The 26,753-nt window shown below is 51.6% G+C and overlaps 2 protein-coding genes across 5 annotated transcripts; one reads left to right on the top strand and one right to left on the bottom strand.

The window, feature by feature from the left end:
- Nucleotides 1-680: 680 nt before the first annotated feature.
- Nucleotides 681-14,371, top strand: Stac2 (SH3 and cysteine rich domain 2). Of its 4 annotated transcripts, XR_009224582.1 has the most exons (12): nt 681-1,141; nt 7,874-8,180; nt 8,652-8,749; nt 8,916-9,006; nt 10,282-10,397; nt 10,493-10,565; nt 10,660-10,721; nt 11,119-11,216; nt 11,756-11,807; nt 12,114-12,251; nt 12,833-12,998; nt 13,847-14,371. XR_009224582.1 is itself a non-coding variant. In XM_046420536.2 (11 exons), the coding sequence occupies exons 1-11, from the start codon at nt 1,052-1,054 to the stop codon at nt 12,935-12,937; spliced, it is 1,227 nt and encodes a 408-aa protein (XP_046276492.1). In that variant the 5' UTR covers nt 681-1,051; the 3' UTR covers nt 12,938-14,371. The 4 variants fall into 4 exon arrangements, 3 of the variants coding, with proteins under 3 accessions (XP_046276492.1, XP_046276491.2, XP_058427563.1); XM_046420536.2 differs by having other exon boundaries at nt 10,285-10,397; nt 12,833-14,371; XM_046420535.2 differs by having other exon boundaries at nt 12,833-14,371.
- A 6,010-nt stretch (nt 14,372-20,381) lies between these two features.
- On the bottom strand, nt 20,382-25,654 carry Rpl19 (ribosomal protein L19). The gene is made up of 6 exons (XM_046420437.2): nt 25,524-25,654; nt 24,216-24,322; nt 23,034-23,156; nt 21,774-21,894; nt 21,292-21,402; nt 20,382-20,577 (listed from the first exon to the last, which is right to left on the bottom strand). The coding sequence occupies exons 1-6, from the start codon at nt 25,526-25,528 to the stop codon at nt 20,454-20,456; spliced, it is 591 nt and encodes a 196-aa protein (XP_046276393.1). The 5' UTR covers nt 25,529-25,654; the 3' UTR covers nt 20,382-20,453.
- Between the last annotated feature and the right edge of the window lie 1,099 nt (nt 25,655-26,753).

The raw sequence follows: 26,753 nt of genomic DNA, 5'->3' as shown, positions 1-26,753 counted from the left end.
GCTGAACTCCAGGCAGCAAGACTGGAAAGGATTACAGTTGTCCTACTTTCCATCCACAAGGATTATCTGGCCTAGCTTTTGGCCCATTAAGTTGTCTCTTCTTTACTTCAGAAAACCCCTAGCCATAATCCAGGGGTGTGTATATTTGAAAATAGCCTCTCCAGGGTAGAGAGGGATCCAGTTAATGAGGACAACGGATCCTCAGTTTTCCTTCACCAGTGCATCTTCTGATCTGCATTATCAGAAAGTCCTTACTTTGATCTCATGCTCAGCCATCTTGCTGCAGTTCCAACTCATTTCCATTTTTGCAATCCCATCCAGACTCTACTATGATCGTTCCAGACTTCCTTCAATCTTGTCACGCCCCCATCTCGGGTTTTTCAGTGTAAAACTACCCCCTCCACTTCTTTATCCTTCAAGCCCCTCCCCGTCTTGTCAAGCTCCACCCCATCGTGTCGAGCCCCCCAAGACTCCGCCCAGTTCCCTCTCCTGGCCACCACGGCAGCCAATAGCGGAGAAGCTTGATTTGCATAGCTGCGCGGGGGAGCGGCGGAGAGAAGGGGGAGGGACCAGGCGACCTCCTAAATCAAAGTTGGGAGGCGAGGACTGGGCGGAGGGGCCTCTGGGTGCCCGGCTGGGGCCGGCGTGGGGAGGGGGAGGGGAATGGGGGGCGGGCGCAGAGGACAGCGGAGCCGGCCGGACACGGACAGCTCCGTCTCTCCCTCGTTCGGCTCATTCTTGCATCCCCACTTCCCTCCTCCCCTCGCTGCAAGCAGCATCCTCTGCAGACCCCCGCTCCTCGCCGCTGGGGTCGTCCCGCTCCCTCAGCTCGGTGTAATTGCATCCCCCTCTCCCGCCGCCCCGGCAACTTTGTCCGCCCGCGCCCGGGGGTGGGGGCTGCTTTGCCTGGGAGGGTTTTTCCTGAGGTTCATTGGGGGACAGTCTCTGGAGAAGGGCTTCAGAGTCCCAGAGAGACGCCTGCCACCCGCAGCCTACGCCCGGCTGGCCTGCCGTCGGGTCTCAGAACCCTCTCTGCCCCTGTCCCCTAACCATGACCGAAATGAGCGAGAAGGAGAACGAGCCGGATGACGCGGCCACCCACATCCCCGCGGGAACCGTCTCCACCCTCCAGGAAACCAAGGTAAGTCAGGGGGCTCGAGGCCTCGCCTCCGCCTGCCCGGGCGCCCTCCTCGCCGCGCGCTCACCTCCGTGGGCTCGGGCGCCTTGGGGTCACCATAGCTATCCCGGGCCCTCGTGATCCCAAGACTGCACGCCGCGACCCGCGAGGAGGAGTGGATTTGAGAAGAGGGGACCCAAGGAGTCCCCTGTCACGACCAGGACGCGCCGGAGCGCTCGAGACGAGCAGCCGAGCTCTTGTTACCTCCTGGGAGGTTGTAACTCGGCTTTGTTGGAGGGTATCGGCGCAGCGAAGGCGCAGGGAGTGTGTAGCGGTGTGTAGCCGGGCGGCCAGTGTGTGCGCGCGTGTGTGCGTGCGAGGCGCACCCCCTCCCGTGGCGGCCCGGTCTGTCTGCAGTTCAGTCGGTCTCTCTTTGCCCTTATCTCTCTGGCATATCTCTACAACTGTCTGTTTCTGTCTTGGTGTCCTCCCCATTCGAGTCTCCCGGTTTTTCTCGGTATCCCTCTACGTGTTTATCTCTGACTCTCTGGGCGTCTCTCTCTCTCTGCCCCACAGCAGTCTTGCATTCATTGCTGTCTCCCAGCCGGGTTAGACTTGGGGACCAGAGACCGCGGACCGGAGATGCGCATCTTCCGAGTCCGCGCTGGGGGCTGCGGCAGCTCAGATGTCCACGGCGGGAGGGGACCCTGAATGTTGCAGCTCCAGAGCTGCAAGGAAGCAGCCCCCCCACCCCACCCCCACCCCAGGAGCCGACCTAGGGGACGGGGGCGGGCAGAAGCAAAAGAAGTCATTGTAATTAATGAATGTCATAATTAACCCTAATTATGTATGATTGTTACTCCTGAGAGAGTCACAATGAATAAATTATTCCCCAGTGAAGGCAGGCGGAGCCCAAATTCCTGGCACTCAAAGGGGTGGGGGAAGGCCATCCCTCACATTCAACCTCCTCACCTCTAATCTCTCTGCTCCCTCCCCAAATTCTAGGTGCTCAAGAAGTTCTGCAGGAAGCAACCTGAGCGGGCCTGGGGATAGAGAGGGAGCAAGGGGCTGTGCCCAGGGTGCCCTCTGCCCCTCCCCAGACTTCAGGGAGACCTCATTCCCTCTCCCTTTCATCTGGTGTTTTGTTTCCATCCTGTTCTGGTTCCCTGAGGAGAATGGGGACAGTGAAGACCAAAAATGGGTGGGTCTTGGGCTCCCTGATATCACTAGCTCATCTGTGACTCTTTCCATTGTCCCTCTTCCTCCTCACCCCATCTTGACCACCCCTCAGAACCGGAGGTTAATTCAAGGTCAAAGTCATCAAGAGAGTGAGTGGATGATGCTGAATATGGTGGAATCTGGTTGAGGCACCCCAAGTAGCTCCCCATCCCTGAACTAGGGGACATAGGGGATCTCCATAGTCACATGTTCAGGTGCACACCTGACCTTCTCCTGCCTCCTGAAAATGAGCCTCTGGCCTCTGAGACCACAAAGTTAAGTTTGCCTTTGAGACCCAAGTCTATCCTTGGAAAGCAATGAAGTGATGGGGTGGGAGGATATTCCTTGGAATATTTGTGCCAGCTTCTGTTAGGCTGAGTCCCAGGTCAGAGCCCCACCCTGAGTTCTAAAGCCCCAGACCTACTCAGCTGCCCTCAAATCACACTGGCACATGTAAATGGTCCTCTGCTTGCTTCTCAGGGACCTCCCTCCCAAGACTTCCCACGCCAAGGCCTGTCTGTCCAGCCCCCACCTTAGGAGCTCCCCAGGGCAGGCAGGAGCCTGGGCAGTGCTGCCTCAGCAATCCAGCAGGCTGCAAGCTCAGCTGTGTGGGGAGGGGGAGGCTAGGGCCTGGCAGTTCTCTACCTCCCTGCCTTCCAGCCCAAGGACCCTCCAATGTCATCACCCTGGGTCTGAGCCAGGGAGGTCCAAAGAAGTAGAGAGAGATTCCACATCTGATCTGGCTCTTTTGCACCAGGCCAGTTAAAGCCCCCATTCAGCTTTGAGAAGGACTCAGAAGTGGCAACACAGACTGGGCTTTGAGGGGTCAGGGGCTCTTCCACACGGCAGGGAGACATCTCAGGGACCTTGCAACCTCCTTTCAGCCCCTAGCTCACCTGGCTCCAGACTGTAGGGATGGGGAGATGGAAGAAAAGGGGACTGGCGAATGCCCACCCAGCTCAATGTGAGGCAGGTGCAACAGGGGACCTGGTGCTCTTCAGGCACTGAAGCCAACATTCCAGGCTTGCTCATCAGTTTGGTGGCCCTCCTGGACATTTCTTGCCAGAGGAGTCTAGCCTCCTGCTTACCCTAAGCCTGAGTCTCAGCCCTGCACCAACTCAGTGATCCTCTTAAAGGGCTGACCTCTTCTCTGGGTCCCCATTTCATCCTGACACACTAGGTCTGCTATTTCACCCACTTTGGTGCCATCTCTGGGAGGATCCCTCCATGCCAGCTCCACCATCTGAATCAGCTTACTCCATGTCCACCACCTCCCCCTGCCAGTTGCCTCCATACCCCTTCAGGAACTGCTGTGAGAAATTGAGGAAAGAAGGGGCCTCAAGGGAGTGGCCAGGTGGGGAAGGAAATAAGCAAGCCCAGCTGTGACTCTCAGAGGGGGTTCAGAAGAACAGATTTCATAATTCAAACTCCAAACCAGACAAGTGCAGATGGGGTGAGTGAGAATAGAATTCAGGTGGTCCAGCTTGCCTCGGGACATGGAAACTTCTCCCCATGCTAAGGAATGGGTCTCCAGGCAGCGGAGCCACAAAAAAAAGAGAGCTGTTGGGAAGCAGGCAAGGTGACACTTACCTGTGATCCCAGCAGCTCTGGGAGGCTGAGGCAGGAGGATCATAAGTTCAAATCCAGCCTCAACAACTTAGTGAGCCCTAAGCAACTTTAGCGAGACCCTGTCTCTACATAAAATATAAAAAGGGCTGGGGACGTGACTCAGTGGTTAAGCATTCCTGGGTTCAACCCCTGATACCCCCCCAAAAAAAAAGAGCTGGGGATGTGACTTGGCAGTAAAGCCTAACTTCCCCAGTACCAAGGGAAAAAAAAAAAGCTGTCGGGAAGATGGGGCAAGGTTCTCTGCAGAATCTAGGAGTCCCAGGAGCAGGAATACCTGGTCTAGTAAAGCCAAAATGAGGTCTCAGTAGCCAAGCCAAATGTCTCTGGAGTAGGCGGGCATCAAGCCATTTGGCAGATGTGTCCCCATCCTGCCCTCTGGCCATAGCCCTTGGCACCTGCCAACCATCCCAGGTGGCATGTTTTTCCTTCCCACTTCTCTACCCTCCTGGGATCTGTGGCCTGCAACGGAGCCAGGGAGTCAGTGGCAAAGTCCACGATGCCCTGGTGCTGGGGAACATTGTGTTCCAGAGGCCCCTGGTACCCTGCAGAGGTGGCTACTAGCACTGAGACTGGAGTGGGGGATATCAGAAAAGACACAGGCTGGAGAGTGGGAACTTGAAATCTCGCCCCACAGGGATCACGGTTTTGAGAAGGGAATACGATCGATGACTTCACATAATGGAAGGACTTATGTGTCTAAAAGGGAGTAGCTCTTGCTGGAGCCAAGGGAGGAAAAAGGACTGATAGGCAGAAGTTCCAGGGAGCAGGTTTCAGCTCTATATAGGGAAGTACTTTCCAATAATTTCAGTTGCCCAAAGATGGAGTGACTGTCCCAAGAGAGATTGTGCTTCCTATCCCAGGAGGTGACCAACAGTGAGACAACTGTTCAGAGGGGATGTGGCCAGGGCATTACAGCATGATGGGCGGGGGGGGGGGGGGGCGGGGACTGCTGTAGGTAGCTAGGCCTTTAGGTCCCATCTACCCCTAAACTCCTCAGTTGACAAGCCCATGGAACTGCCGAAGGGAGGAGTGGGAGACACAGCAGGGCCCAAAGCAACAGGATGCTCCTGAGCACTTAGGCTCAGCACAGAGCCACCATTGAGGTCCTGACTCTGCTACTCACCAGATGAGGACTTATGGGAATCCCTTTGAGCCGTCATTCCTCATCTGAAAGACTGACAAAAATCGTCACTGCCTCAGGGTAGCATCAGGATTAATGAGGCTGCATATCCAAGGCTATCTCAATTCCAGTGATCTGACAGTGGCAGTCCCTTGTAGATGTAAGTTTCTGGGCCAGTTAGTTGATTTGGCCCCTGAACCTTGTATTGCTCAAAGAGTATCTAGTTTTGCCTCTTCCCTCTTGATTGTGAAGAAACTGAGGCTCAGAAAGGAAGTAAAGTGACTTGCCTTCAGGCAGCCGGTCTAGATCCCCCCCTCACCACCACCAGGGATTGAACCCGGGGCACTTAACTACTGAGCCACATCCACAGTCCTTTTTCTTTTTTGAGACAGGGTCTCATTAAGCTGCTTAGGCCCTCGATAAGTTGCTAAGGCTGTCTTTGAACTTGCACTCCTCCTGCATCAGCCTCCCGAGCCCCTTGGGATTTGGGGCATGCACTACCATGCCCAGCTCTAGTTTCGCTTTACTCCCAGCACATCTCCTAGTTTTGCCTCCATGTGTTCTATGTTTAAGGATCCGAGACAGAATAGGAGAAGCTTCATCTGCTTCTTGGTGCCCATTAGAGTCCACAGAGCCACATTTAGCCCTGGGTGGCCCATAACCTGATCCAAGCTGTGCATTGTATTCTAATTCATTATCTCTCTGGCTCTCCACCTCTGCTCCAACGCCCAGGCATCAGGGGCCTGGGACCTTGCTTCTATGGATGCACAAAGAAGCCCACAGAGCTGTTCAGGAAGTTAGGTTTGGAAGGAGCTAAGCAATTCAGTATGCCAGACACCCCAGGGCTCTGGCCTCCCAGCTGGCACACCAGGACCTGTCTTATGCCCAAACATCCCCCTCTGCTTCCCCCTCCGCCTTGCTGCCGGCTGGCCTCCTAGAGGCTGGAGGGGCCATCACTTCCATCCCTTTGGCACAGTTGCCAGGCAGGCAGGCAGCCACAGCACACAGGCTGCCTGGCATGCCTGCTGGGAACCCTGGCCAATTCTTCCTGTCTGGAGCCAGGCCTATGGCCCCCATTTCTATTGCTGGTGGAAAGAAGTGGGGAGTGGTAAGGTGGCTTCCAACAGGAGGGGAGGGGGCAAGGCTTTGGGTGGAGAGGTCTCCAGATCTTGCTCTGGGCAGACACAATAAAGGTGTGTTCTGGTGAGCAGCGGAAAGAACTCTGGCCTCGCTGCAAAATTGACCCAGCACTACAAACATGGGATCTATGTAAGATTCCAGTCACTTGCTCATCATGTATTCAAATGAGGTACACTGGCTGACCACCCACTGTGTGATGAGGCCCTGTGGGGGCATTTGAGGTGACAGTGCCTGGCCTCAAGGGGTTCCCAGGCTCCTGAGTGGGGGAGAACTAGACACCAATAACCTGATTGGAGCTGTGATGTGCGTCAGTACTGGCGCAGGTGCAGTGGGCACCAGCGGAGGGAGTGCTTTCACTAAATGGAATTCATGAAGATCTGGCTTCCCTGAGGAGGACAAGGGGCCCTTGGAAAGGTATTGAAAAGATAAAGAGGGTATTAACTGGATAAGGCAGAGAAGAAGACAAACACGTCAAAGTTCCGAGGCGTAAAGTATGGATAAGTTTGAGCATCGCTGTATATCTGGGCTGCAGGTGGAAGGCACGGGTGAGAAGGATGGGTTTGGCCAAGTTGCAAGGACAATCTCATGGTGAGGGCCTTGGACTGTGTCCTGAGGGGCCATTAAATTTTTATCAGGGTCAAGGATTACCTCCTGTCAGCTGCACTGAGGGCGGGTATGGGTGGACACTTTGGGGGATGGTGGGCAGGATATGCTGAGACCCTGAGCCAGACTAGGGTTGTACCTTCTCAGTCTGAACTAAGACGGGACTGGCACGGTGATGAGGTGACTATAAGGAATGGGCTGAAGAGATGTTTTCAAAGGAGAATCAGTCTCAAGGATGAGGCTCCAGGATGCCCACTCTCCACTCTCTTCAGCCTGCTGGAGAGTACAGGTGGAAAACTGAGGAGCAGGTGTATTTTGCTTGGCCCCCAAAGACTTTCTTGTATTTTGGTTTTTAACTGAAGTATATGGTATACCCATGCAATAAAATGCTGTGTGTCCATAAAAAAGAATGATGAAAAGAAAAAAGGAAATCTCTTTCAAATCGTTTCTATCCAATTTCACATGAAAGTCTAGATTTTTCTGGGAAAGTAGAATACCTGGCAACACTGGGCCAGCCTTATGGATGAGGGGAGACCAGCCTTATGGATGAGGGGAGACTTACTGGCCTTATGGTTTGCAACAGTCCCCACCATTCCTAACTATATACCTGCTCTGCCAGAACTCCCTAAAAACTTCATGGAGAACAGGGCCCAGTGGCCTGTAATCCCAGCGGCTCCAGGCTCCGGAGGCTGAGGCAGGAGGATCATGAGTTCAAAGCCAGCCTCAGCAATTTAATGAGGCCCTAGGCAACTCAGTGAGACCCTGTCTCTAATAAAAATACAAAAAGGGCTGGGGATGGGACTCAGTGGTTAAGCGCCCCTGGGTTCAATCCCTAGTACCCAAAACCAAACAACAACAACAAAAAAACTTCATGGAGGATCCTATCTGGCTCCTGTGGAAGACTGGCACGCCTGAGCCTCTGCTTAGTGCTTCCTCTTGCTCCTGGCCCTCAGGCTCCACACTGCTGCAGCAGGAGGCACCCTGAAGGGGACCTAGCAGGGGCCTGCCTCATGCAGCCTCCCTCTCAGAGCTCCATCTTTTCCCAGCTCCAGCGACTCAAGCGCTCGTTCTCCCTCAAGACCATCCTCCGAAGTAAGAGCGTGGAGAACTTCTTCCTTCGCTCGGGCTCTGAGCTCAAGTGTCCGACCGAGGTGCTGCGGACGCCCCCAACCCCACTGCCCCCTCCCTCCCCACCACCCGCATCCACAGACAGGGGCCTGCCCACCCCGGCACCCTCCCCGTGCCAAGTCCCACGCCCCCTGGCACCACTCAAACCAGTGAGGCTGCACAGCTTCCAGGAACATGTCTTCAAGAGAGCCAGCCCTTGCGAGCTGTGCCATCAGCTCATCGTGGGTAGGTGCCTGGGCCCTGAAGCCAGCGGGGGAGGGGCCTGGGTGGGCTTAGGGTAGTGGACCATGCAACTGCCTGATGGTGTGCCCCCGTGTGCAGGACTCCAGTGTACTCCTGTCTCTCCTGGGCAGATTAGTGAGCATCCTAATTAGCCCAGGGGTGGAGTTCCCTCCCCAGCCGCCCCCCCCACATCCAGGTACAGAAAGAATGACTGGAATAACCATCTCTTCTAGCTCCTGGAGGCACTAGCACCCCAGCAAAATGTGTCCTGGGTTGGCCGGGTGTTTAGCGTTGCTCTGTTTCACTGATACCTCCCCTTCTGTGCCACTCCACACCCTAGATGCTGGGCCCTGTGGCTGCTTGAGAATGCCCAGCCTGCTCCTCCCTGTGCCCTGCCTACCTTCTTTGCTCCTTGCCCATGGGAATGTCATCTCTCTCGTGACCAATCTCTTGCTGAACCCAAATTCTTCCTAGGAAACTCTAAGCAGGGCTTGCGATGTAAGATATGCAAAGTCAGCGTCCACCTCTGGTGCTCTGAGGAGATCTCCCACCAGCAATGCCTAGGCAAGACGGTGAGTGGGGTCCATGTGCGTTGTCCCTGGGACTGCCCTGAAGGGTGAGTGAGTGAACTCCTTAAGGCTGGTTGCTCCTGTGGAAGGGTCCCTGGGCTCAGGAAGGGCCATGTGCTCCTTGGGCTGTGACTCCCCCATGCCTTTTCTCTGCCTCCTCTTGGCACAGTCCACCTCCTTCCGGCGCAACTTCAGCTCCCCACTCCTGGTGCATGAGCCACCACCAGCTTGTGCCATGAGCAGAGAGTCCCCACCCACTGGTGAGTGTCCCTCCCATCCCATGGCCCCTGCCTCTAGTGGTGTGGTAAGAAATCCACACATCTCTCAGAAGGGCCCCTGAGTCACACTGGCACTGCCAGTTCTTAGCACTCCTACCACTTCCTTCTCGGGAAGCTCTTGTCCTGATGTAGCCTTCATTTATGTATTCATCTACCCATTCAGTCACTTTATTGAACAACTATTAAGTTCAGGCACTGTGTAAGACACTGGAACACAGTACTAGAAAAGGTAGGGTTTATGGTCTAACAAAGGAGGGGGGGGGGAGAGGGAGGGATATGAAATGGATAGTCTCACAAATCATTAGTCAATTCCTATTGGGATGAGTGTCTCAAACAAGAAGGACAGGAGGGGCTGGGGTTGTGGCTCAGTGGTAGAGTGCTCACCTAGCACTCACCTAGCTCACCTAGCATGCATGAGGCACTGGGTTCGATCCTCAGAACCACATAAATTGTGTCCACCTAAAACTAAAAAATAAATATTAAATTAAAAAAAAGGACAGGAGCCAGTGCAGTGGTACACGCCTGTAATCCCAGCAACTTGGGAGGCTGAAGCAGGAGGATCACAAATGCAAGGCCAATCTTGGCAAATTAACGAGACCCTATCTCAAAAGAAAAAGAGCTGGGGATGTATGTTAGTGGTAGAATACTTTCCATGAGATCCTGGATTTTGATGCAGAGCACTATTGAAAAAACAAAACCCAAAACAAGGCAAGGTAGCTGGGGCCAGGAGTGGGAGTAGGAGACTGGACTGTAAAGAGACTATGGGTTCCAGGCTCCGAAGTCCAATTTAGAATAGTCTTTTGGATTTTCTTCGAAGAGAAATAATTATATTTTTTCAAGAGCTTTCTGGCTGCTGTGTGGTTGGAGGGCTGGAATGGAAGCAGGAGGCCAAGAGAGTGCCAGGAGTTTAGTCGTCTGAACCAGGCTGAAGAGATGGAGAGAAATGGGCAGGTTCTAGGGATTCCGTCCGGGAGGTAGCATGAGGTGTTGGAGTGACTGCAGGGCTGTGAGGTCCGAGAACAATCAAGGAAGGTCCAAATCTCTGCATGGACACCATGGGAGGACACCATGGGAAAACCATGGTTGCTGCCACTGTGATGGGGAAGACCCAGAAGGGGCAGGTGAGGGGAAGAAGGGGGCTCAGCCTGGAGCCTGCTGAGCAGCCAGACCAGACCAGGCAGCCAGGGCTGGAGACACAGGCTGCAGGACAGAGCCAGGCCATCAGCTGGATGCCAGGCCTTGAGGGTGGATGCTCAGCAGGGACCAGTGGGAAGGTGGACCCGGTGTACGAGACCCTGCGCTATGGCACCTCCCTGGCACTGATGAACCGTTCCAGCTTCAGCAGCACGTCTGAGTCCCCCACACGGAGCTTGGTAATGCTGGGTGCCCAAGGGGAGCCTCAGGGAGAGGGGCATCTGAGTGTGACAGTGGGCCCAGGGACTGAGCCCATCCCTCTCCCTGTCCCTAGAGTGAGAGGGATGAGCTGGCTGAAGATGGGGAAGGCAGCATCCGCAGCTCAGAGGAGGGGCCTGGTGACAGTGGTGAGAGAGGGTGGGAAGGAATCAGGGCAGGAATGGGTGCAGTGGGGGGCTGCTCCAGCCGCCTCACACCCTGGCCCCACCCTGGCGTCTCCAGTATTCACAGCCCCAGCCGAGAACGAAGGGTCAGTACCAGAGGAGAAGAGCCCTGGACAGCAGGTGAGCTCATGCTGGCATGGAACCCTCTTGGCATTGATCCATAGGTGGGTGGGAACAGAGCCAGTGGGGAACTCACTACTCCCTCCCTTGTCCTCAGTCCCCAGGGACAGGCAGTGTCAGGATGAGAGGCACAAGAGGCAGGGGGACTTCTCCCACCGCTGGCCTATAGCCTACTGCACCTGCTCTTGCTCCCCAAGGCCAGGCAGTTCCAGAGTGAAGCAGACAGAGGATATCTCCCCTCCCTGGGCCCCGCAGGGGTGGGTGAGCCGAGCAGGCAGGGGGGTCTCCCCCTGTCACTGACCTAGGGATTCCCATACCAGAGCCCCCGGGAGCAAGTGGGGAGTGGGGGAAGTGAGGGTGTTGCCCACCCATCACTGACCCAGAGCTTTTCCCACAGGCCCCTAAAGTCCCCCTGAGGAAGGACGTGGGGGCCATGTATTCCTACGTTGCACTCTACAAGTTTCTGCCCCAGGAGAACAACGACCTGGCTCTACAGTAAGTCTTCTCTGTGGTCCAGCCCTGCTGGGCAGATGCAGGGCTCCAGTCTCAGGGCTGCTCCCCACCTCACTGAGCTTGGAACACAAGGATGAGGGGAACCTTCAGGAACCTTCTCCTTGCATACTTGAGGCTGCTGAGCCCAGACAGGAACTTGAAGCTACCCAGGGTTCAAGAGTGATTGGCGAAATGTCCTGTCTCCTGCCCCTGTTCTGGGATACCCTGAAGAGAACCTGCTGTACCAGGTTACTGTGTCCTCTGAGGGCCTGAAGAAGCTGCTCTAAAGCTGGGCATGGTGGCTCACACCCATAATCCCAGTGGCTGGGGAGGTTGAGATAAGAGGATCAGCCCCAGCAACTTAGTGAGACCCTGTCTCTAAATGAAATATTTAAAAAACAAAACAGGGTGGGGGTGTGGCACCCCTGGGTTCAATCCCTGGTACAGAAAAAAAAAAAAAAAAAGAAGAAGCTTCTCTCACTGGAGATGGCTGTGCAGGGTGTCCAGGGACCCCATGTGCTGCCCCAGTCTCTCCTCCTCAGGCCTGGAGATCGCATCATGCTGGTGGATGACTCTAATGAGGACTGGTGGAAGGTGACTTGGCAGGGTGGGGCATGGAGGGAGCCCCATCCTCACTGGGAAGAAGACCTCCCTTCCTCCAATCACTGACCCAAGCCAAGCCCAGGGCCCTGCCATTAGTTTGACCCTCCCCACCTCAGCTTTGTCCCTCTGCCTGCCTTATGCTCTTCCAGATCCAGAAGCCATGCAGTTGGGGGTTGGAATAAAAAGAGAGCCCCAGCTCTGGAGGCTGATGGCACTAGCTTTGAGTGGGAACTGTGTCTGGAGAGATCCGTGTGAGTGGGGGCTGGTGCTGGGGCTCACTGCCAACCTCATCCACAGGGCAAGATCGGTGACCGGGTTGGCTTCTTCCCAGCCAATTTTGTGCAGCGGGTGAGGCCTGGCGAGAATGTTTGGCGTTGCTGCCAGCCCTTCTCCGGGAATAAGGAACAGGGTTACATGAGCCTCAAGGAGAACCAGGTGAGCATCTGGGGTCCTGACCTGGGCCCTGCAGGGAGCATGGGAGAGAGGTGGCAGGACAGGGGTGAGTGCCCTGGAAGAGGATGCTTGCAGCCTGGCAGCAAGAGGGAAAGCAGGTTAGATATGAAGGGGTAGCAAGGTCTTCCCATCATCCCATGTTGTGGAATTTGGGTGGTGGCCAACAGAGTCAGGGGCCTGAATAACATTAGAGGCAGTTGGGATAGGGAAGGAGCACTGGCTTAGGAGTCCAGAGGCTCAGGTTTGAATGCTGACTGCCTCTGGTTTGCTATGTAACCTTGGGTCATTTCCCTGTTATCTCTTCTGTGAAATGGTGGTGGGATGGGGCACTGGGCCAGCTGATCTCCACGGTGGGTCTAGAAGTGCTGCCTGGAGTCCTCTGGGTCCTGGTCCTGCAGCTGAGCCTGCATACTCATGGGATCTGCTCTCATCAGCTCAGCTCAGGCTTCAGCCACATCTGACACTGGTCCCATCATCCCCTGGGTGGGTCCCTGGGAACATCAGCAGGACTGGGGACCAGACTGCAGGTGGTACCAGGCCTCCGCTCTGTGTCTCCTGCTCAGATCTGTGTGGGTGTGGCCAGAAGTAAGGATGCTGATGGCTTCCTCCGAGTCAGCAGCGGCAAGAAGCGGGGCCTGGTGCCTGCTGATGCCTTGACTGAGATCTGACAGGAGCCAAGAGAACCCAGATGCCACCCCTGGCCCTTGCTTCTGGCTGGGGAGGGAGCAGGTGCCCTGGCCACACCCTTTCTCCCTCTGTCCCTCTCCTAGGCTCCACCCACCACAGCTTAGGAGCCTTCTACACTGAAGAGGGTTTTGTTTCCTGGGTGGGATGCCCTGAGTGGGTTGACTTGGGAGCGGGGAGGAGAAAGTGGGAAGAAATGAGGAAGCTGTAGGTAGGTCCACCCAGTGCCCTGGTACCCCAGTCCAGTTGCCACATTGAGTCCTGCCCTGGGGAAGGTCCCTGGGGAGTTCCTTGCTGCATCTTCCAGAGAGTCTCCACCTGCCTATACCACTTTTGCATGCCAGACCCCCCTCTGTTCACAGAGCCTTTGCTTGGGTCTATGTGTGTCTGCCCCTTTGCAAGCGGGGTGGGGCCTTGGGTGGGGGTCTTTCTGAATCCCTCAGCCCTCTTTATTGGGGTTGGGAGGGGATCCAGGGTCATGGGAGGGCCCTGAGTCCACTTCTTCGTCTCGCTATCTGTCACTCAGTCAATTCTCAGGAAAGTTCTGCAGGAATCTCTCCCATTACTTGAAACCTAGGTCAAGAGAGAGGGGGAGGGCCGAGGTCTAAGAAGAGTGTGACAAATCTGAGACTGCCCCTCAAGTAGGACAGTCACCACAGAGCAGCTTCAGCCTATATATGTCTACAGGAAGAGGGTGCCCAAGAGCAGCCTGGACACAGAAACTCAACTGAGAACAAGACACTGGCTCATGCTTGGTCAATACCCCACTTCACTGTCAGGACTCCAAAATCCCAGTTGCCAGGAGCAACCAGTTAGGGAAACCTGTGATTGTCAGTTCCTGTCCCTCCAGGAGCCCCACCCTCAGGGTGACCTTCCTTACCCCCTCTCCCCAGACTTTTCAGGGCACTGGTGTTTTATGAGTCCCTCTTCTACCTGTGTCTGCTCCCTTGTCCTGGACATAGAGACCTAGGAGGAAGAGAGGGTAAGAGAGAAGAAAGAATGTCTTGTTTGGCCACCAGGAAAGGAAGGGAGTAGAAACCCCTGGGGTGGGGTAGGCACATACAGAGAGGACCTCTCCTTTGCAGGCTGCTTTTTTTCTGGTGCCAGCCCCTTCCCCAAACTCAGAGCCCCACCTCTTGTGTCTTTGGTTGCCCCAGCCAATGCCACCCCCATCCTGGGCACAGTCACACTCTCTGTGCAGTGAGAGGGACACAGATTTTCCTACCCGATGGAACCTGTCCCACTTTTCCCCCCACAGAGGGGGCTCAAGCCACACTGCCCTGTTTGCTGCCATGAGGCCCCCCCCCAGCAGTACCCCAGGGGCGGGCCCGATGCCCACTGTACATGAGGCTGCATGACGGGTCTGCTGGGGCATTGCTGAGCCCCAGAGCCCTAAGTAAATGTTTCTTGTCCCAGCCTGTCTGCTCTGGGTGTCTGATTGAGACAGAGGAAGAAAAGGGGCAGGGAGTTGGGGTGGGACCTGAGGGGCTAAGAAGGGCTGGCACCACGGACCTGGCAGGGCCAGACCTCCTTGCTCCCTTGCACGAAGGCAATCCCAAAAGGGCGGGGTCTGGAGAGCCAGCCGAAGAGAAAGATAAGGAAAGCGCCCGAGGAAGGGGAGAAACGGAGGTCTGGGGACGCTGGAAGGAGAGGGTGGGGCGTGGTCACTTTGCGGTTAGCTGCGCACCTGAGTCGCGCAGGGGCCGACGCACACCTCGCCGCATCGGGACCATCAGGACCTCCAGGATCTCTCGCCCACCCAGAGATGCCCTCAAAGACCCACCTGCCCTGGCCTGAGAGGGCTCGTCAGACAAAGAGATCAGCCTTGGCCCGCAGCCGTCAAGCCCGAGACAGAGACGCTGGCGGCGGGGACAGTCACGGACATTGGGGCCCTGAGATGACTCAGCCGCGCCTTCATCATCCCGAGCCTGGCATCAGGGCCGGTGGCGGCGCGCCCCTCCCGGAGCAGCCTGCCCGCCGCCCACCCGCTCTGATGGAGCGGCCTCCTTCGCCCCTGCCCGCCAGGCAGCGTCACGGCCATGGCGAGCACGTCCAGGGCTATTTTTAGGCGGAGGCGAGCGCTACCTAGCAAGAGGCTGGCTGCGGGGGTGCCAGGGCAGCGCCGGTGCTCCAGGCTGCCGGCGGGGTGGGGGCTACTTCTTTTGACAGACACCCTCCTCCACCCGGGCCTGGGCCCAGACCCCACCCCCTGAGCTAGAAAGACCCTCCTGGAGCTTTCTTTGGGTGGTTTCACCAGGGAAGATTCTAGAGGTTGGGAGTCTGGGAAGGGAGGGCAGCCCTCTCCCTTCCTAGGGTCCCTAGCCTTGAGGGTGGAAGAAAGGGTCACCCTACTAGTTAGAAGGCTTAAAGAGACGGGAATCATTTAGGCATACGGAGGAGCCTGGCAGGAAGATCATGCTATTAAATTCTCTCAGTGACCAGCAAGGAATGCAGTGCTGTGTCCCCTTTGCACAGATGAGAACACTGAGGCGCAGAGATGGTAAGGGGTTTAATCCAAGGTCATACAGATTGCACAGTTCAATTCTGCCCTTTTCATGAAAGGAGAAACTGAGGCCCAGAATAGGCTAATAATTTGTCCAAGGTTACCCAGCAAATCAGTGGTCAAGACAGTCCTAGAAAACATGTGGAGATGTGGCTCAGCGACAGAGTTTTTGCCTAGCATGCGTGAGGCCCTCCCTGTACTGCAAAAAAAGAAAACTTGGCTTTCCTCCCAGTTCAGCTCTTTCTTCTTCCTACTGAGCCCCTCAATGTTTTAAACCATCAAGATGGAAATAAAGATGCCCTGGGATGCTGGGCCAGGGGTTCCAGGATTGAGACCCCCACCTCACTGGAGACAGTGAGGACCACACAGTCTAGCTTTCTGCATACCCAGTGCCTGCCACCAGCAGGCAGCTGGCCTGGACCCCTCCTCCCAGCCTGTTTGCAGCACTGCTGAACACAGCAGCTTTTTCGGGTGGCTGAGTCTCTGACAGCGTGCTCACAGCCTAGGGGATGGGAACAGCTGTGTCCCTACTGTAGCCTCTACCCTCCTCTGTGCCTACTCTTTTTTTTTTTTTTTTTTTTTTAAATATTTATTTTTTAGTTCTTGGCGGACACAACATCTTTGTTTGTATGTGGTGCTGAGGATCGAACCTGGGCCGCACGTCTGCCAGGCGAGCGCGCTACCTCTTGAGCCACATCCCCAGCCCCTCTGTGCCTACTCTTGAAGGCCTGGACCAGCAACACCATTGGCCTGGGGTAGAGGATGCCCAGGAACCCACTGGCAGTGCCAGCCACCATTTGGCTTAGCAGGCTCTGACCTACACATGCCCTTCATCCCCCCCTCAGCCTGAGCTTCACCTGTGTGAGGTAATGATTACCTGGACTCAAGGGAATGGCAGTAAGGGGTGAGTGTCTTAGAGCCAGAGATGGGGAGGGCTAAAAGGGCAGAGAGGTGAATACTAGACCTAGAGGAAGACATAGGGTAAGCCCTCCATGCAACCCACCCATCTAGGTAGCCCTCTTTGTGGCCCATACACCTTCTTCACCCCCAGCCACCCAGTGCCTGGGCCAGCTGGGAGACCTGCTGAGGAGTACAAGAAAGGCAGTGTGCACGTCCAGCCTTGGCCTTCCCGTGCTTTGCAGGTTGTTCCTACCTCAGCCTCAGAGACAGCACCAAGAAGGAGGCCAAAGCCTCCTTACCCCCCTACTGTATGCTAGCTCCTGGCCTGACAGCCTTAGCTATACTCAGTGGCTCTGCAGATCCCACTTTGAAAGACACCCTCCCACACAGGAGACTGCAGAACTGAAATCAGAGGCAGCACTAGGATTTGGGCAATGCAAAGGTTCTGGGGAGTTAATGGCTCCTTTGGGCCTCAGTTTCCTCATCAAGAAAATGAGGAGTTGAAGCCAGACACAGTGGTGCACACCTGTAATCCCAGTGACTCAAGCTGAAGCAGAAGAATCACAAGTTTGAGACCAGCTTCAGCAATTTAGCAAGACTTTGTCTCAAAAATATTAAGAATAAAAAGGACTGGGGATGTGGTTCAGTAATAGAGTCCCTAGGTTCAATCTCCAGGACTGAAAAAAAAAAAAAAAAAAAAAAAGAGGTTGGGCTTGCTCAGGGAGTTTTTACCTGGGGGTAAAAGGTGTACAAAATTATATGATGAGGACAGTGGTTATGTTCTTGAGAGAAAGCATACCATCTGGGGATCAGGAAGCTTGGCATCAAACCCAGAGCCTTGCACATGCTAGGCAAACACTCTACCACTGAGCTACATTCCCAGCACTTTTTTATTTTTATTTATTTTTTTGTGGTGCTGGGGATTGAACCCAGGGCCTTGTGCATGTGAGGCAAGCACTCTACCAACTGAACTATATCCACAGCTCACACTTTTTTATTTGTTAATTCGTGAGACAGGGTCTCACACTGAGTTGCCTAGAGTCTTGCTAAATTGCTGAGGCTAGCATCAAACCTATCATCCTTCTTCCTCAGCCTCCTGATATGCTGGGATTATAGGCATGTGCCATTGTGTTCTGCTGTTAATTTTTTTTTTTTTTTTGTACCAGGTGTTGAGCCCAGGGACACTTAACCACTGAGCCACATCCCCATCCCATTAATTTTTATTTTGAGGCAGGGTCTCACTAAATTGCTTAGGGCCTTGCTAAATTGCTGAGGCTGGTTTTGAACTTGTGATCCTCCTGCCTCAGCCTTTCAAGTTGCTGCGATTATGGGCATGTGCCACCAAGCCCAGCTTAAAATTGGATTTTTCACAAGGCTCCAGGATCTAGAAGAGATGGTTATTGCAAGGGTTCTTTTCACTTGAGGTTTCCTGGGAATGGGACACTCTCAGTGAGTGTCCTGGTAATGTCCTGGTAAGGGTTTGGAAAATCATGGTAGAAAGAGGTAATATCCAGGTCTGCGGTGAGGTTCAGAAAGAAGTGAGGTGGGACTAGAGGTATAGCTCAATGGTAGAGCACTTTCCTAGCATACAGGAAATGAAAAAAGTGACAAGACTCCAGGTTCCCCAAGAGGTAGGCTCCTCTACCCAATCAGTCCCTTCCCCCTCCACCTTCCAAAATGCCCAACCACATAATCAATCAAAAACCACAGAGAGCCCTCAGCCTACACCCACAACCTCCTGCGAGGGAACAGCACCATCTCCTGGTGCAGGGAGGAAGGAGTTCCTGTTCTATGAGGGTCCTGAGCCTGGGTTACATCATTCTCTTCCTGGGGTCCTGTTCTCTACTATTGAAGAAGAGTTGGGTTGGGGTGGTTTCCAACTCCCTTCCCCTCCAGTCCAGGCCTTGCAAGGAGATGTCCTCACACCAAGCTGGGAACTTGGCCAAGACCTTTCCCTTTCTAGGCTTCAGTGTCTCCCCTTAGAATGGCAAAGGCTTAGATCAAGTGCCCAGGGATAAAGCAAACAGGCTGCTATAGTGAACATAGGAGTCCAGAAATCAGTGCTCCAGGTTCTGATACACATGGATTGAGGTTGGGGGCAGGTCTGGGCATTTCTGAATTCCACCTTGCCCTGAAATGAATGAGAGCACTGGAGACAGAACTAAAATACCCTGCCTTTCCCATTGGGTGTTGCTCTTTCCCATCTGTACCATACATCCCGTGAAGGGTAATCCCCCTAAGTGTTACCCCAAGACAAAAGCTCCTCAGGTGGTAGGGGGAGGTAGGTAACCAGTAATATTAAGGAGATGGCCCCCTTGCCTAACTTTCTTTCCAAGTCTGTTTCTCCAAGCAAGAGCTCTTAACTGAGCTGAATAACCCCCAGTCCCAACCCTGTATTTAACTGGCTGCCTGACTCCTTCCACTGGACATCTGCCAAAACCTCAATAAATCCAAATTCTTCTAGCCACTCTACCCACCCCAATTGGTTTATTCCTCTCATAATTCAAGGTTTGGAGGCTCATAAAGCTTGAGGCATGGGGATGAAGATTCTCTCAGCCCTCAGCATCAGTGTCTACCAGATGCCCCTTATTTCAGGTTGTATAATCTCATCATTTCACCTGTTTATTAAATAGAGATGGTGATAACCTGACTTCACAATGTTGTGAAGATTAGAGACTCAATATAAATCAATGTAAAGTGCCTAACAGTACCTGGCTCACAGATTCTTCATTGAAAAATGTATTGAAGGACTGGGGTTGTGGCTCAGCGGTACAGCGCTCGCCTAGCACATGAGGCCCTGGGTTGGATCCTCTGCACCACATAAAAATAAATAAATAAAACAAAAAGTTTAAAAAGAAAAAAGAAAAATGTATTAGCAGTTATTAGGACGAGTTAAGTGGGAAAATGTAATCCTCTTCCTATTAAGAGAAGGTACAAATTCATTAAGCAGACAAATTAAGCAACTCACAAAGTTTGGCTTTTGTACTGTGCCTGTATTTCAATTCCTGCTGGGTGAGGAGTCTTTGTGCCCTATGGTGGGTATAAACCAAGACAGAAAGGCAAGAAAAGAAAAAAGTCTTAGTAATTGGGTTCCTCGTATAGGGTAGCTTCCATTACACCTCTATGTACTGCTTAGGTAGCTCCACTTGAAAAAGGGGTCTGGTAGCTTCTGGGATGGTGGCAGTTTAGCCCAGTTTTCTGAGTCCTAGGGGAGTAGATTTCAAGTGTGAATCTCACGGCACAGTTAAGAAGTTTAACACAATTTTTTTAGTTGTAGAGGGACACAATACTTTTCACTTATTTTTTATGTGGTGCTGAGGATTGAACCCAGTGCCACACATGAGACTGTTCTAACTCTGAGCTACAACCCCAGTCCCACACTAATATTTTCTACTGCTTTTTTAAAAAAATGTGATCCCTCGACTAGGAACTGGGGTCTACACCTTTAGTCTCACCTACTTAAGGAGGATCACCTGAGGATTGCCTAGGTTTCTTTTGGTATCAGGTATTGAACCCAGGAGCAATTAGTACACCAAGCCCCAAGCCCCCTCCCCACCCCTTTTATTTTGATGCAGGATATCACTAAGTTGCTTACAGACTTGCTAAATCGCTGAGTCTCCTGCTTTAGCCTCCCAAGTTGCTGAGACTAACAGGCATATGCCATGTTGACTAGCTAATGGGCAGTTTTAGTTTTGTTCTTTTGGTTCAGTGTATTGAACCCAAGGCCACTTAACCATATTCCCAACCCCTTTTTTGTCTTTGAGACAAGGTCTTGCTAAGTAGGGCCTCACTAAGTTGCTTCAGCCTCCTGAGTTAAAGGGTAGTTTTGAAACTTTCTTTAAACCACATCCCATTAAATAACTCTCATGGATGGGGGGGAGTAAGTTTGACTTGAGGAAAGGCCTTAGTGGAAGGAAAGTAAGAAACAGAATAGCCCTTGGATAGGGCCTGCATCCCAGGCTCTACTGTGGACCTAAATTGTGAAGATTCACTAAGCAGATAAAAACTTCACAGAAAGCAGAGGAAACAGATAAAGCTTGTTTTTATTTCAAGGACTGTTCACCAAGGCCACTATGTACAGACACAAGAGGGGAGCTTTATTTCTTGGTCTCTTCCTCCTTGGACAGAGTCTTGATGATCTCCTCCTTCTTGGCCTGGAGGCGCTCCTCGCGGCGCTTGCGTGCCTCCTTGGTCTTAGACCTGCGGGCCTCAGCTTGGTCACTAGTAAGGGAAAAGAAGTTTCAGTGTTGGATAAGACTAGATGCTGGGGAGACAGAAGCTCTCAGACTTTTAAACCCTCTGGACCAGTCAGCCTGAGGAATGAGTTGCTGGGGGCCCCAAGAACTCTTGCTTCAATAAATCTACCATCCCCAACCATCATGGGTAGGTGGTATGGGCAAGTACAGGAGCCCACACCTCTAAGCTGTATTCCTGACAGACTGCATGTGAGTTAAGATTCAGGCATCAGCATATTTTATCTCGGAAAAATCCTTATAATGAATGTCAAAAAAATCTATACCTACAATACTAGGGGCAATTATTCTTTTTGGTACTGAGGGTGCTTTAATACTGAGCTACATCCCCAGCCCTCTTTGTTTTTAATTTTGAGACACAGACTTGTTAAGTTGCCAAGGCTGGCCTTGAACTTGTGATCCTCCCAGTCTTTGAAATTACAGGTGTGTGCCACTATACTCAGCATAAAGTCAATTTTTGGGGGGCGGGGCGGGGGGTAACCGGGGATTGAGCCCAGGGGCACTTAACCACAACCATAACCTCTTATATTTGAAACAGGGTCTCACTGAGTTGCTAAGTGCCTTGCTAATCTTCTGAGGCTAGCTTTGAACTTGTGATCCTCCTGCCTCAATCTCCCGAGTTGCTTGGATTACACGTGTATACTACTGTGCATGGCTTGGGTCAATTCTTTAAGAAACTTACGCCAGGAGCTTCTTGCGGGCCTTATCTGCCTTCAGCTTATGGATGTGTTCCATGAGAATCCGCTTGTTTTTGAACACATTCCCCTTTACCTTCAGGTAGAGGCTGTGATACCTGCAGGGTTAAGGAGCAGAGGATCTGGTCAGTATGGGTTCAGAGATTGGTCCCTACAAGCTTGTAGAATTCCTTTCCTCTTTCCTATTGCTGCAGGAACTACTTTCCCCAAACCAATATTTTTTGTGCAGTCCCTAGACAGAAGAAGCTTGTCTGGAAAATAGATCCAATCCTTGGTCTATTCTGATGGCATATGGGAGAACAAAGAAAAACACCAGGGGAAAACTTGCTATCAGACCCCCTCCTACTTTGTGAGAGCTCTGCTTTTCTTCTTCTCACTAGGATAAATTCTACTCTTTGAAACAGAACTCTGTGCAAAGAATAAACCATTGAAACGGCAAATGGGCTTTAGGCCAAACAGGGGAGCTCACATGTGGCGGTCAATCTTCTTAGATTCACGGTATCTCCTCAGTAGCCTACGCAGAATCCGCATCCTCCTCATCCAGGTCACCTTCTCCGGCATTCGAGCATTAGCTGTACCCTTTCGCTTACCTATGGGTAAGAGAAGTTAGGAATTAGACATCACTGAGGCCCATTGTAGCTCAACATGTTTCAAGGTACTTTTGAAAGCCAGCTGATGGGGACTTACCTCAATTCTCACTCAAATAAGTCATGTTACTTCCATTTTACATGTGATAATTCCAAATATTAATTTTTTTCATTAGTTTTTTTTTTGCCAGTACTGGTAAACTGACCCTAGGGGCTCATGCATCCTGTGCCTGCACTCTACCACTAAGCTACACCTCTAACCCCATCATGTACTTAAAAAAAAAAAAAAGAAAAAGAAAAAAGGGAGGAATGTACTGGGGATTAATACAGGGGTTGCTTAACACTAAGTCACATCCCCAATCTCTTTTGTTTTGAGGCAGCCTTGCTAAGTTGCCAAAGCTAGCCTTGGAACTTGCAATCTTCCTGTCCCAGCTTCTTGAGTAGCTGAGGATTACAGGCATGCATCACCATGCCTAACTTATTTACTCATTTTCTTAAAAAAAAAAAAAAGGAAATGCAAACAGGTAAATTACTCCCCAATCCATGCAGAACATGATATGAAAGGGCATGTACTGAGGTAGTATGCTATGCTTAAGTGGCTTTCCTCTCCTTAAATCATCCTGACACTAAGCTGGACACAATGGCACACACCTGTAATCCCAGAGGCTCAGAAAGCTGAGGCAGGAGGATCACAAGTTCAAAGCCAGAGGCTGGGGACATAGCTCACTTGACAGAATGCTTGCCTCGCATGCACAGGGCCCTGGGTTCAATCCCCAGCATGGCAACAAAACAAAACAAAACACCAAACAAGTTCAAAGCCAGACCAGCAACTTATGGAGGCCCTAAGCAACTTAGTAAGACCCTGTCTTTAAATAAAATATTAAAAAAAACGGACTGGGGATGTGACTCAGTGGTCAATGGGTTCAATTCCTAGTACAAAACAAACAAATACCAAGCAATACCCAGCAAACAAATACCAAACAAACAAAACATCCTGACACTAGAAATTATTTTATGATTTTCAAATACCCGAAGAATCTTTGGCATAGACTAAGGACTCAGTCAAACGTGGTATTCTTTCTATCAAGAATACCACTAACTCCGACACTAGTGTCAACTTGAAAAGGGAAGACAGTGCTTACCTATGCCCATATGCCTGCCCTTCCGGCGAGCCAAGGTATTTTTCCGGCATCGAGCCCGGGAATGGACAGTCACTGGTTTTCGGATGATCAGCCCATCTTTGATCAGTTTCCGGATCTGCTGACCTGGGAAAGCACAAAGCACCTGGTTAGTGGGGGTGTGGGGATGGCAGTGGAGGGAGAACACTACTCAGATTGCTGGCTCAGTTGTTTCAAAATAGTGGAAATACTGGGTCATCTATTTTTTTCTTTTTTGGCAGTACTGGGGATTGAATCCAAGGTCTCATGCGTGCTAGGCTACCACTGTACCTTACACCCCAGTTTTTAATTTTTTTTGGGGGGGTACCAGGGATTGAACCCAGAATATACAGTAAATAATTATCAGGGATTAAACTCACTTAATGACATCCCCAACATCCCCCTCAACTTTTTTAAGAGCCTGGCTAACTTGTTGGGGCTGCCCTCAAATCTGTGCTCCTCCTGCCTCAGCCTCTTAAGTCACTGGCATTACAGGTGTGTGCCACTGCACCAAGTATTTCTTACTCTTTAAAAACATTTCTACCTTTTAAATGTTCCAAAGCAAACTAAAACATCCTACCATTGAGCCACAACCCCAGCCCTGTATGTGTACTTTTTTTATCTCTCTAATCCTCAATGCCAGTATCAGAGTACTACTGCTTCCTTTTCAGAAACCTACAAGTATATAAAACAGACTATCCACTTCAATAATAGTTTATTAAAGTAACATTAGATGATTCCACTAACTTCCTTCAGGTTCAGGCAAATGGCATTAAGGGGACCCTCTGTTTTTTTTAATTTTAGTTGCAGTTGGACATAATACCTTATCAAACCCCAGCACCTTGCACATACTAGGCGAGTGCTCTACCACTGAGCCACAACTCCAGCCCTCCACATTTTTTTAAAGAGAGAATATTAATATTTATTTTAGTTTTTTTGGCGGACACAATATCTTTGTTGGTATGTGGTGCCGAGGATGAGGATCAAACGCATGCCAGGCGAGCACGCTACCGCTTGAGCCACATCCCCAGCCCTCCACATTTTTGAGTCCTTCATTTTACAAGTCTCCTGGATCATGAGCTTTCCTAGGACTATAAAGGGTTAACATTCATCTGATGCAGGACAAGGGAAAGGGGTGGAAAAGGGAAAGAGATCCCAAGTACTCACGAGAGTTGGCATTGGCGATTTCATTGGTCTCATTGGGGTCCAACCAGACCTTCTTTTTGCCACAGCGGAGGACACTGGAGGCAAGCCTCTTCTGAAGCCTGAGCATACTAGAACATATAATAAACCATTATCAGGCTATGGTAGCCATTCCTAAGTAAAAATGAGAATCCCAAGACCTGCCCTCCAAGGTTTTTTTAACATCATAAAATACAACATACAAGAAAGTAGATAATACTATTAAGGGCAAACACAACTGGAACCTTCAAGACTCTGCCCCCACATATGCTCCAAATAAAATTTGGTAATGTTCTCGTTACCAAATCAAGATCTGTGTTAAAGCCCTGCGTGGTTCAAGTGGCCACCCCAGGAGAAAATTTAAGTCCAAACTAAGACTTAACCTCTCTGTGCCTCAGTTTTCCCTGCGACTGTTAACAACCAACCTGGGATGAAGTTGGAGCTTAAGCCTCTCTGGTATTTATGTGTAAAAAGTATTGAAGTGGGCTGGGGTGATGGCTCAGTGGTAGAGCACTTGCCTAGCACGCGCGAAGCACTGGGTTCGATTCTCAGCCCCACGTTAAAAAAAAAAAATAATAATTTTTAAAAAGTATTTGGGGCTGGGGTTGTGGCTCAGTGGTGGAGCGCTTGCCTAGCACATGTGAGGCACTGGATTCTCGGGACCGCATATAAACAAATGAATAAAGTAAAGATCCATCAACATCTAAAAAAAATTAAATTAAAAAAAAAGTATTTGAAGTATCTGGGGCCAAGTGGACGTGTCTGTGACGCAGACTGCGTATCTAGGAATGGTGACATACGTTTTTACTTTCTGTGCTCATTCCCTATATTTATCAGTTAATAGGCTCATTCAGCCACCCTCAGAGGTTTCTCTTCAAGCAGCCAACTGGGCGAGAAGCACCAAGGAGCATCGCCTCACTCCGAGGAGTAGGAGGCCTAGGGCTTGCCCAAGGCTTGTCCCACGTCACGTGGTGGCAGGGATCTGCCGGTGCGCCCAGCAACGGGGGTCACTGCCTAGGTACCTCGGCTGTCCTAGCCATATCCGTGTAAGTCGCCACACACTTGGGGCCTTGCGCCGGCGGGACTGCCCTTTCCCGGTCTCTTCCCAAGACGCTCCCCAACCCCCATCCTCTAGGGACCGCGGCCTAGTGCGCTCCGATCCACCCCTAGCTCCAGGACCTGTAGCTTCAGAGCTGCCTCCATCTCCTCTTCCCCACCTGGGGCCGCAGTACCGAGCACCGGGGACCCGAGTCAAACCAAATCAGCCCAAATCCAAGACCTACGCGCCCTCACCTCATGGCTGCGGCCGCAGCAGCGAAAGGAAAGAACTCGCCCAGGCCTGGTTTATCCCATTATCTGTGCAGGGGAGAGCCCAAACCCCACTCCCTTTTTGTTCGCATTCCTGTCCAGTAACTTTATCTTATATCACCCCAAACCCACTTATATCCCTCATAAAGGCCCTGAATAATAGAAGTGTAATATCAAGAATCAGTTTTAAGCTTAAAAATATACATAATATACACCTTCCGTGGGGAAAAGTGGTACAGTCCAACTTCCTAGTAAACATGCGCAGTAAGAGTTTAGATCACGTGAGTGATAAGTGGCCGGAAGTCACGCTGGGCGTGCGGCCGGAGGGTGGGGGCATTTAAGGGGTTTTTGGCTCTGGTAATGTTCTGTTTACAGGAGTCTAGGATTCTGTGGAAGGATATTTTAATAGAAGAGGGAAAATTAAGAAAGAAGCTAGAGATAATAGTTACTACAGACGTCAAAGACAGTTTCTTATCTTTTTTCCCCTGGAGCGCAGAATAGATGACCAAAAGACGTTAGTTTAATGTTTTTACGGCACTGCGGGTCCTTTATCTCTGGGTGCCTCAATTTCTTCCTCAGTAAGATGGACCATATCCTCATATTTCTGTTGTCCAGTTGTGAATTCACGGCAGGTCCAGTTTGCAAAGGAAGACATTAAGACAGCAAGTTCTTTAAGGGCGGGAAGGAGACTTGTTTGGTGCACACTGTATATACTGCAACAGGCACAGAGCCTCGCAAGTAGTGCACACCTGAGAAATACTGCGTTGGTTGAGTGAATGATTGCCAAATGTGTTTGAAGGTGTCTGGACACCTTAAGCAAAAAACTGAGAAGAGTGTTCTGGCGTTCAAGAATCTTAAGTCTTCATTCTGGCTCCCAACTCTTTTGCTTGGTTCAAGTTGATCACTTTTTCGTCTGAACTTTACCTGGCTGCTAAATACAGAGAAGCTCAAAAAGAGAGATAAACCCAACATTATGCTACTGCGTCACAACACACATTTTTTTCATCATTTTATAGCCAAGGTAACAGATTTAAAACACAAGTTCTGATTGCAAAGCCTATGTCTTTCTGACATGCCAGGGTCTCTTGTCCCCAGTGGGCAGATAGAATCCTGCCTAGGGTTGGAGCTGTGCATAGAACAATAATACTACTGGTCTACATTCTCATTTACTTTTCTCCCCTTACCTGAGGTGATGTGATCAGAGAAATAACTGGC

This window comes from Marmota monax, unplaced genomic scaffold (assembly GCF_021218885.2).
Source record: "Marmota monax isolate L192 unplaced genomic scaffold, Marmota_monax_Labrador192_F-V1.1 WCK01_AAM20220418_F8-fsc00064, whole genome shotgun sequence".
Classification (NCBI taxonomy): Eukaryota; Metazoa; Chordata; class Mammalia; order Rodentia; family Sciuridae; genus Marmota; species Marmota monax.
Note: the sequence above shows the minus strand (reverse complement) of the source record. Positions and strands in the feature narration are given on the sequence as shown.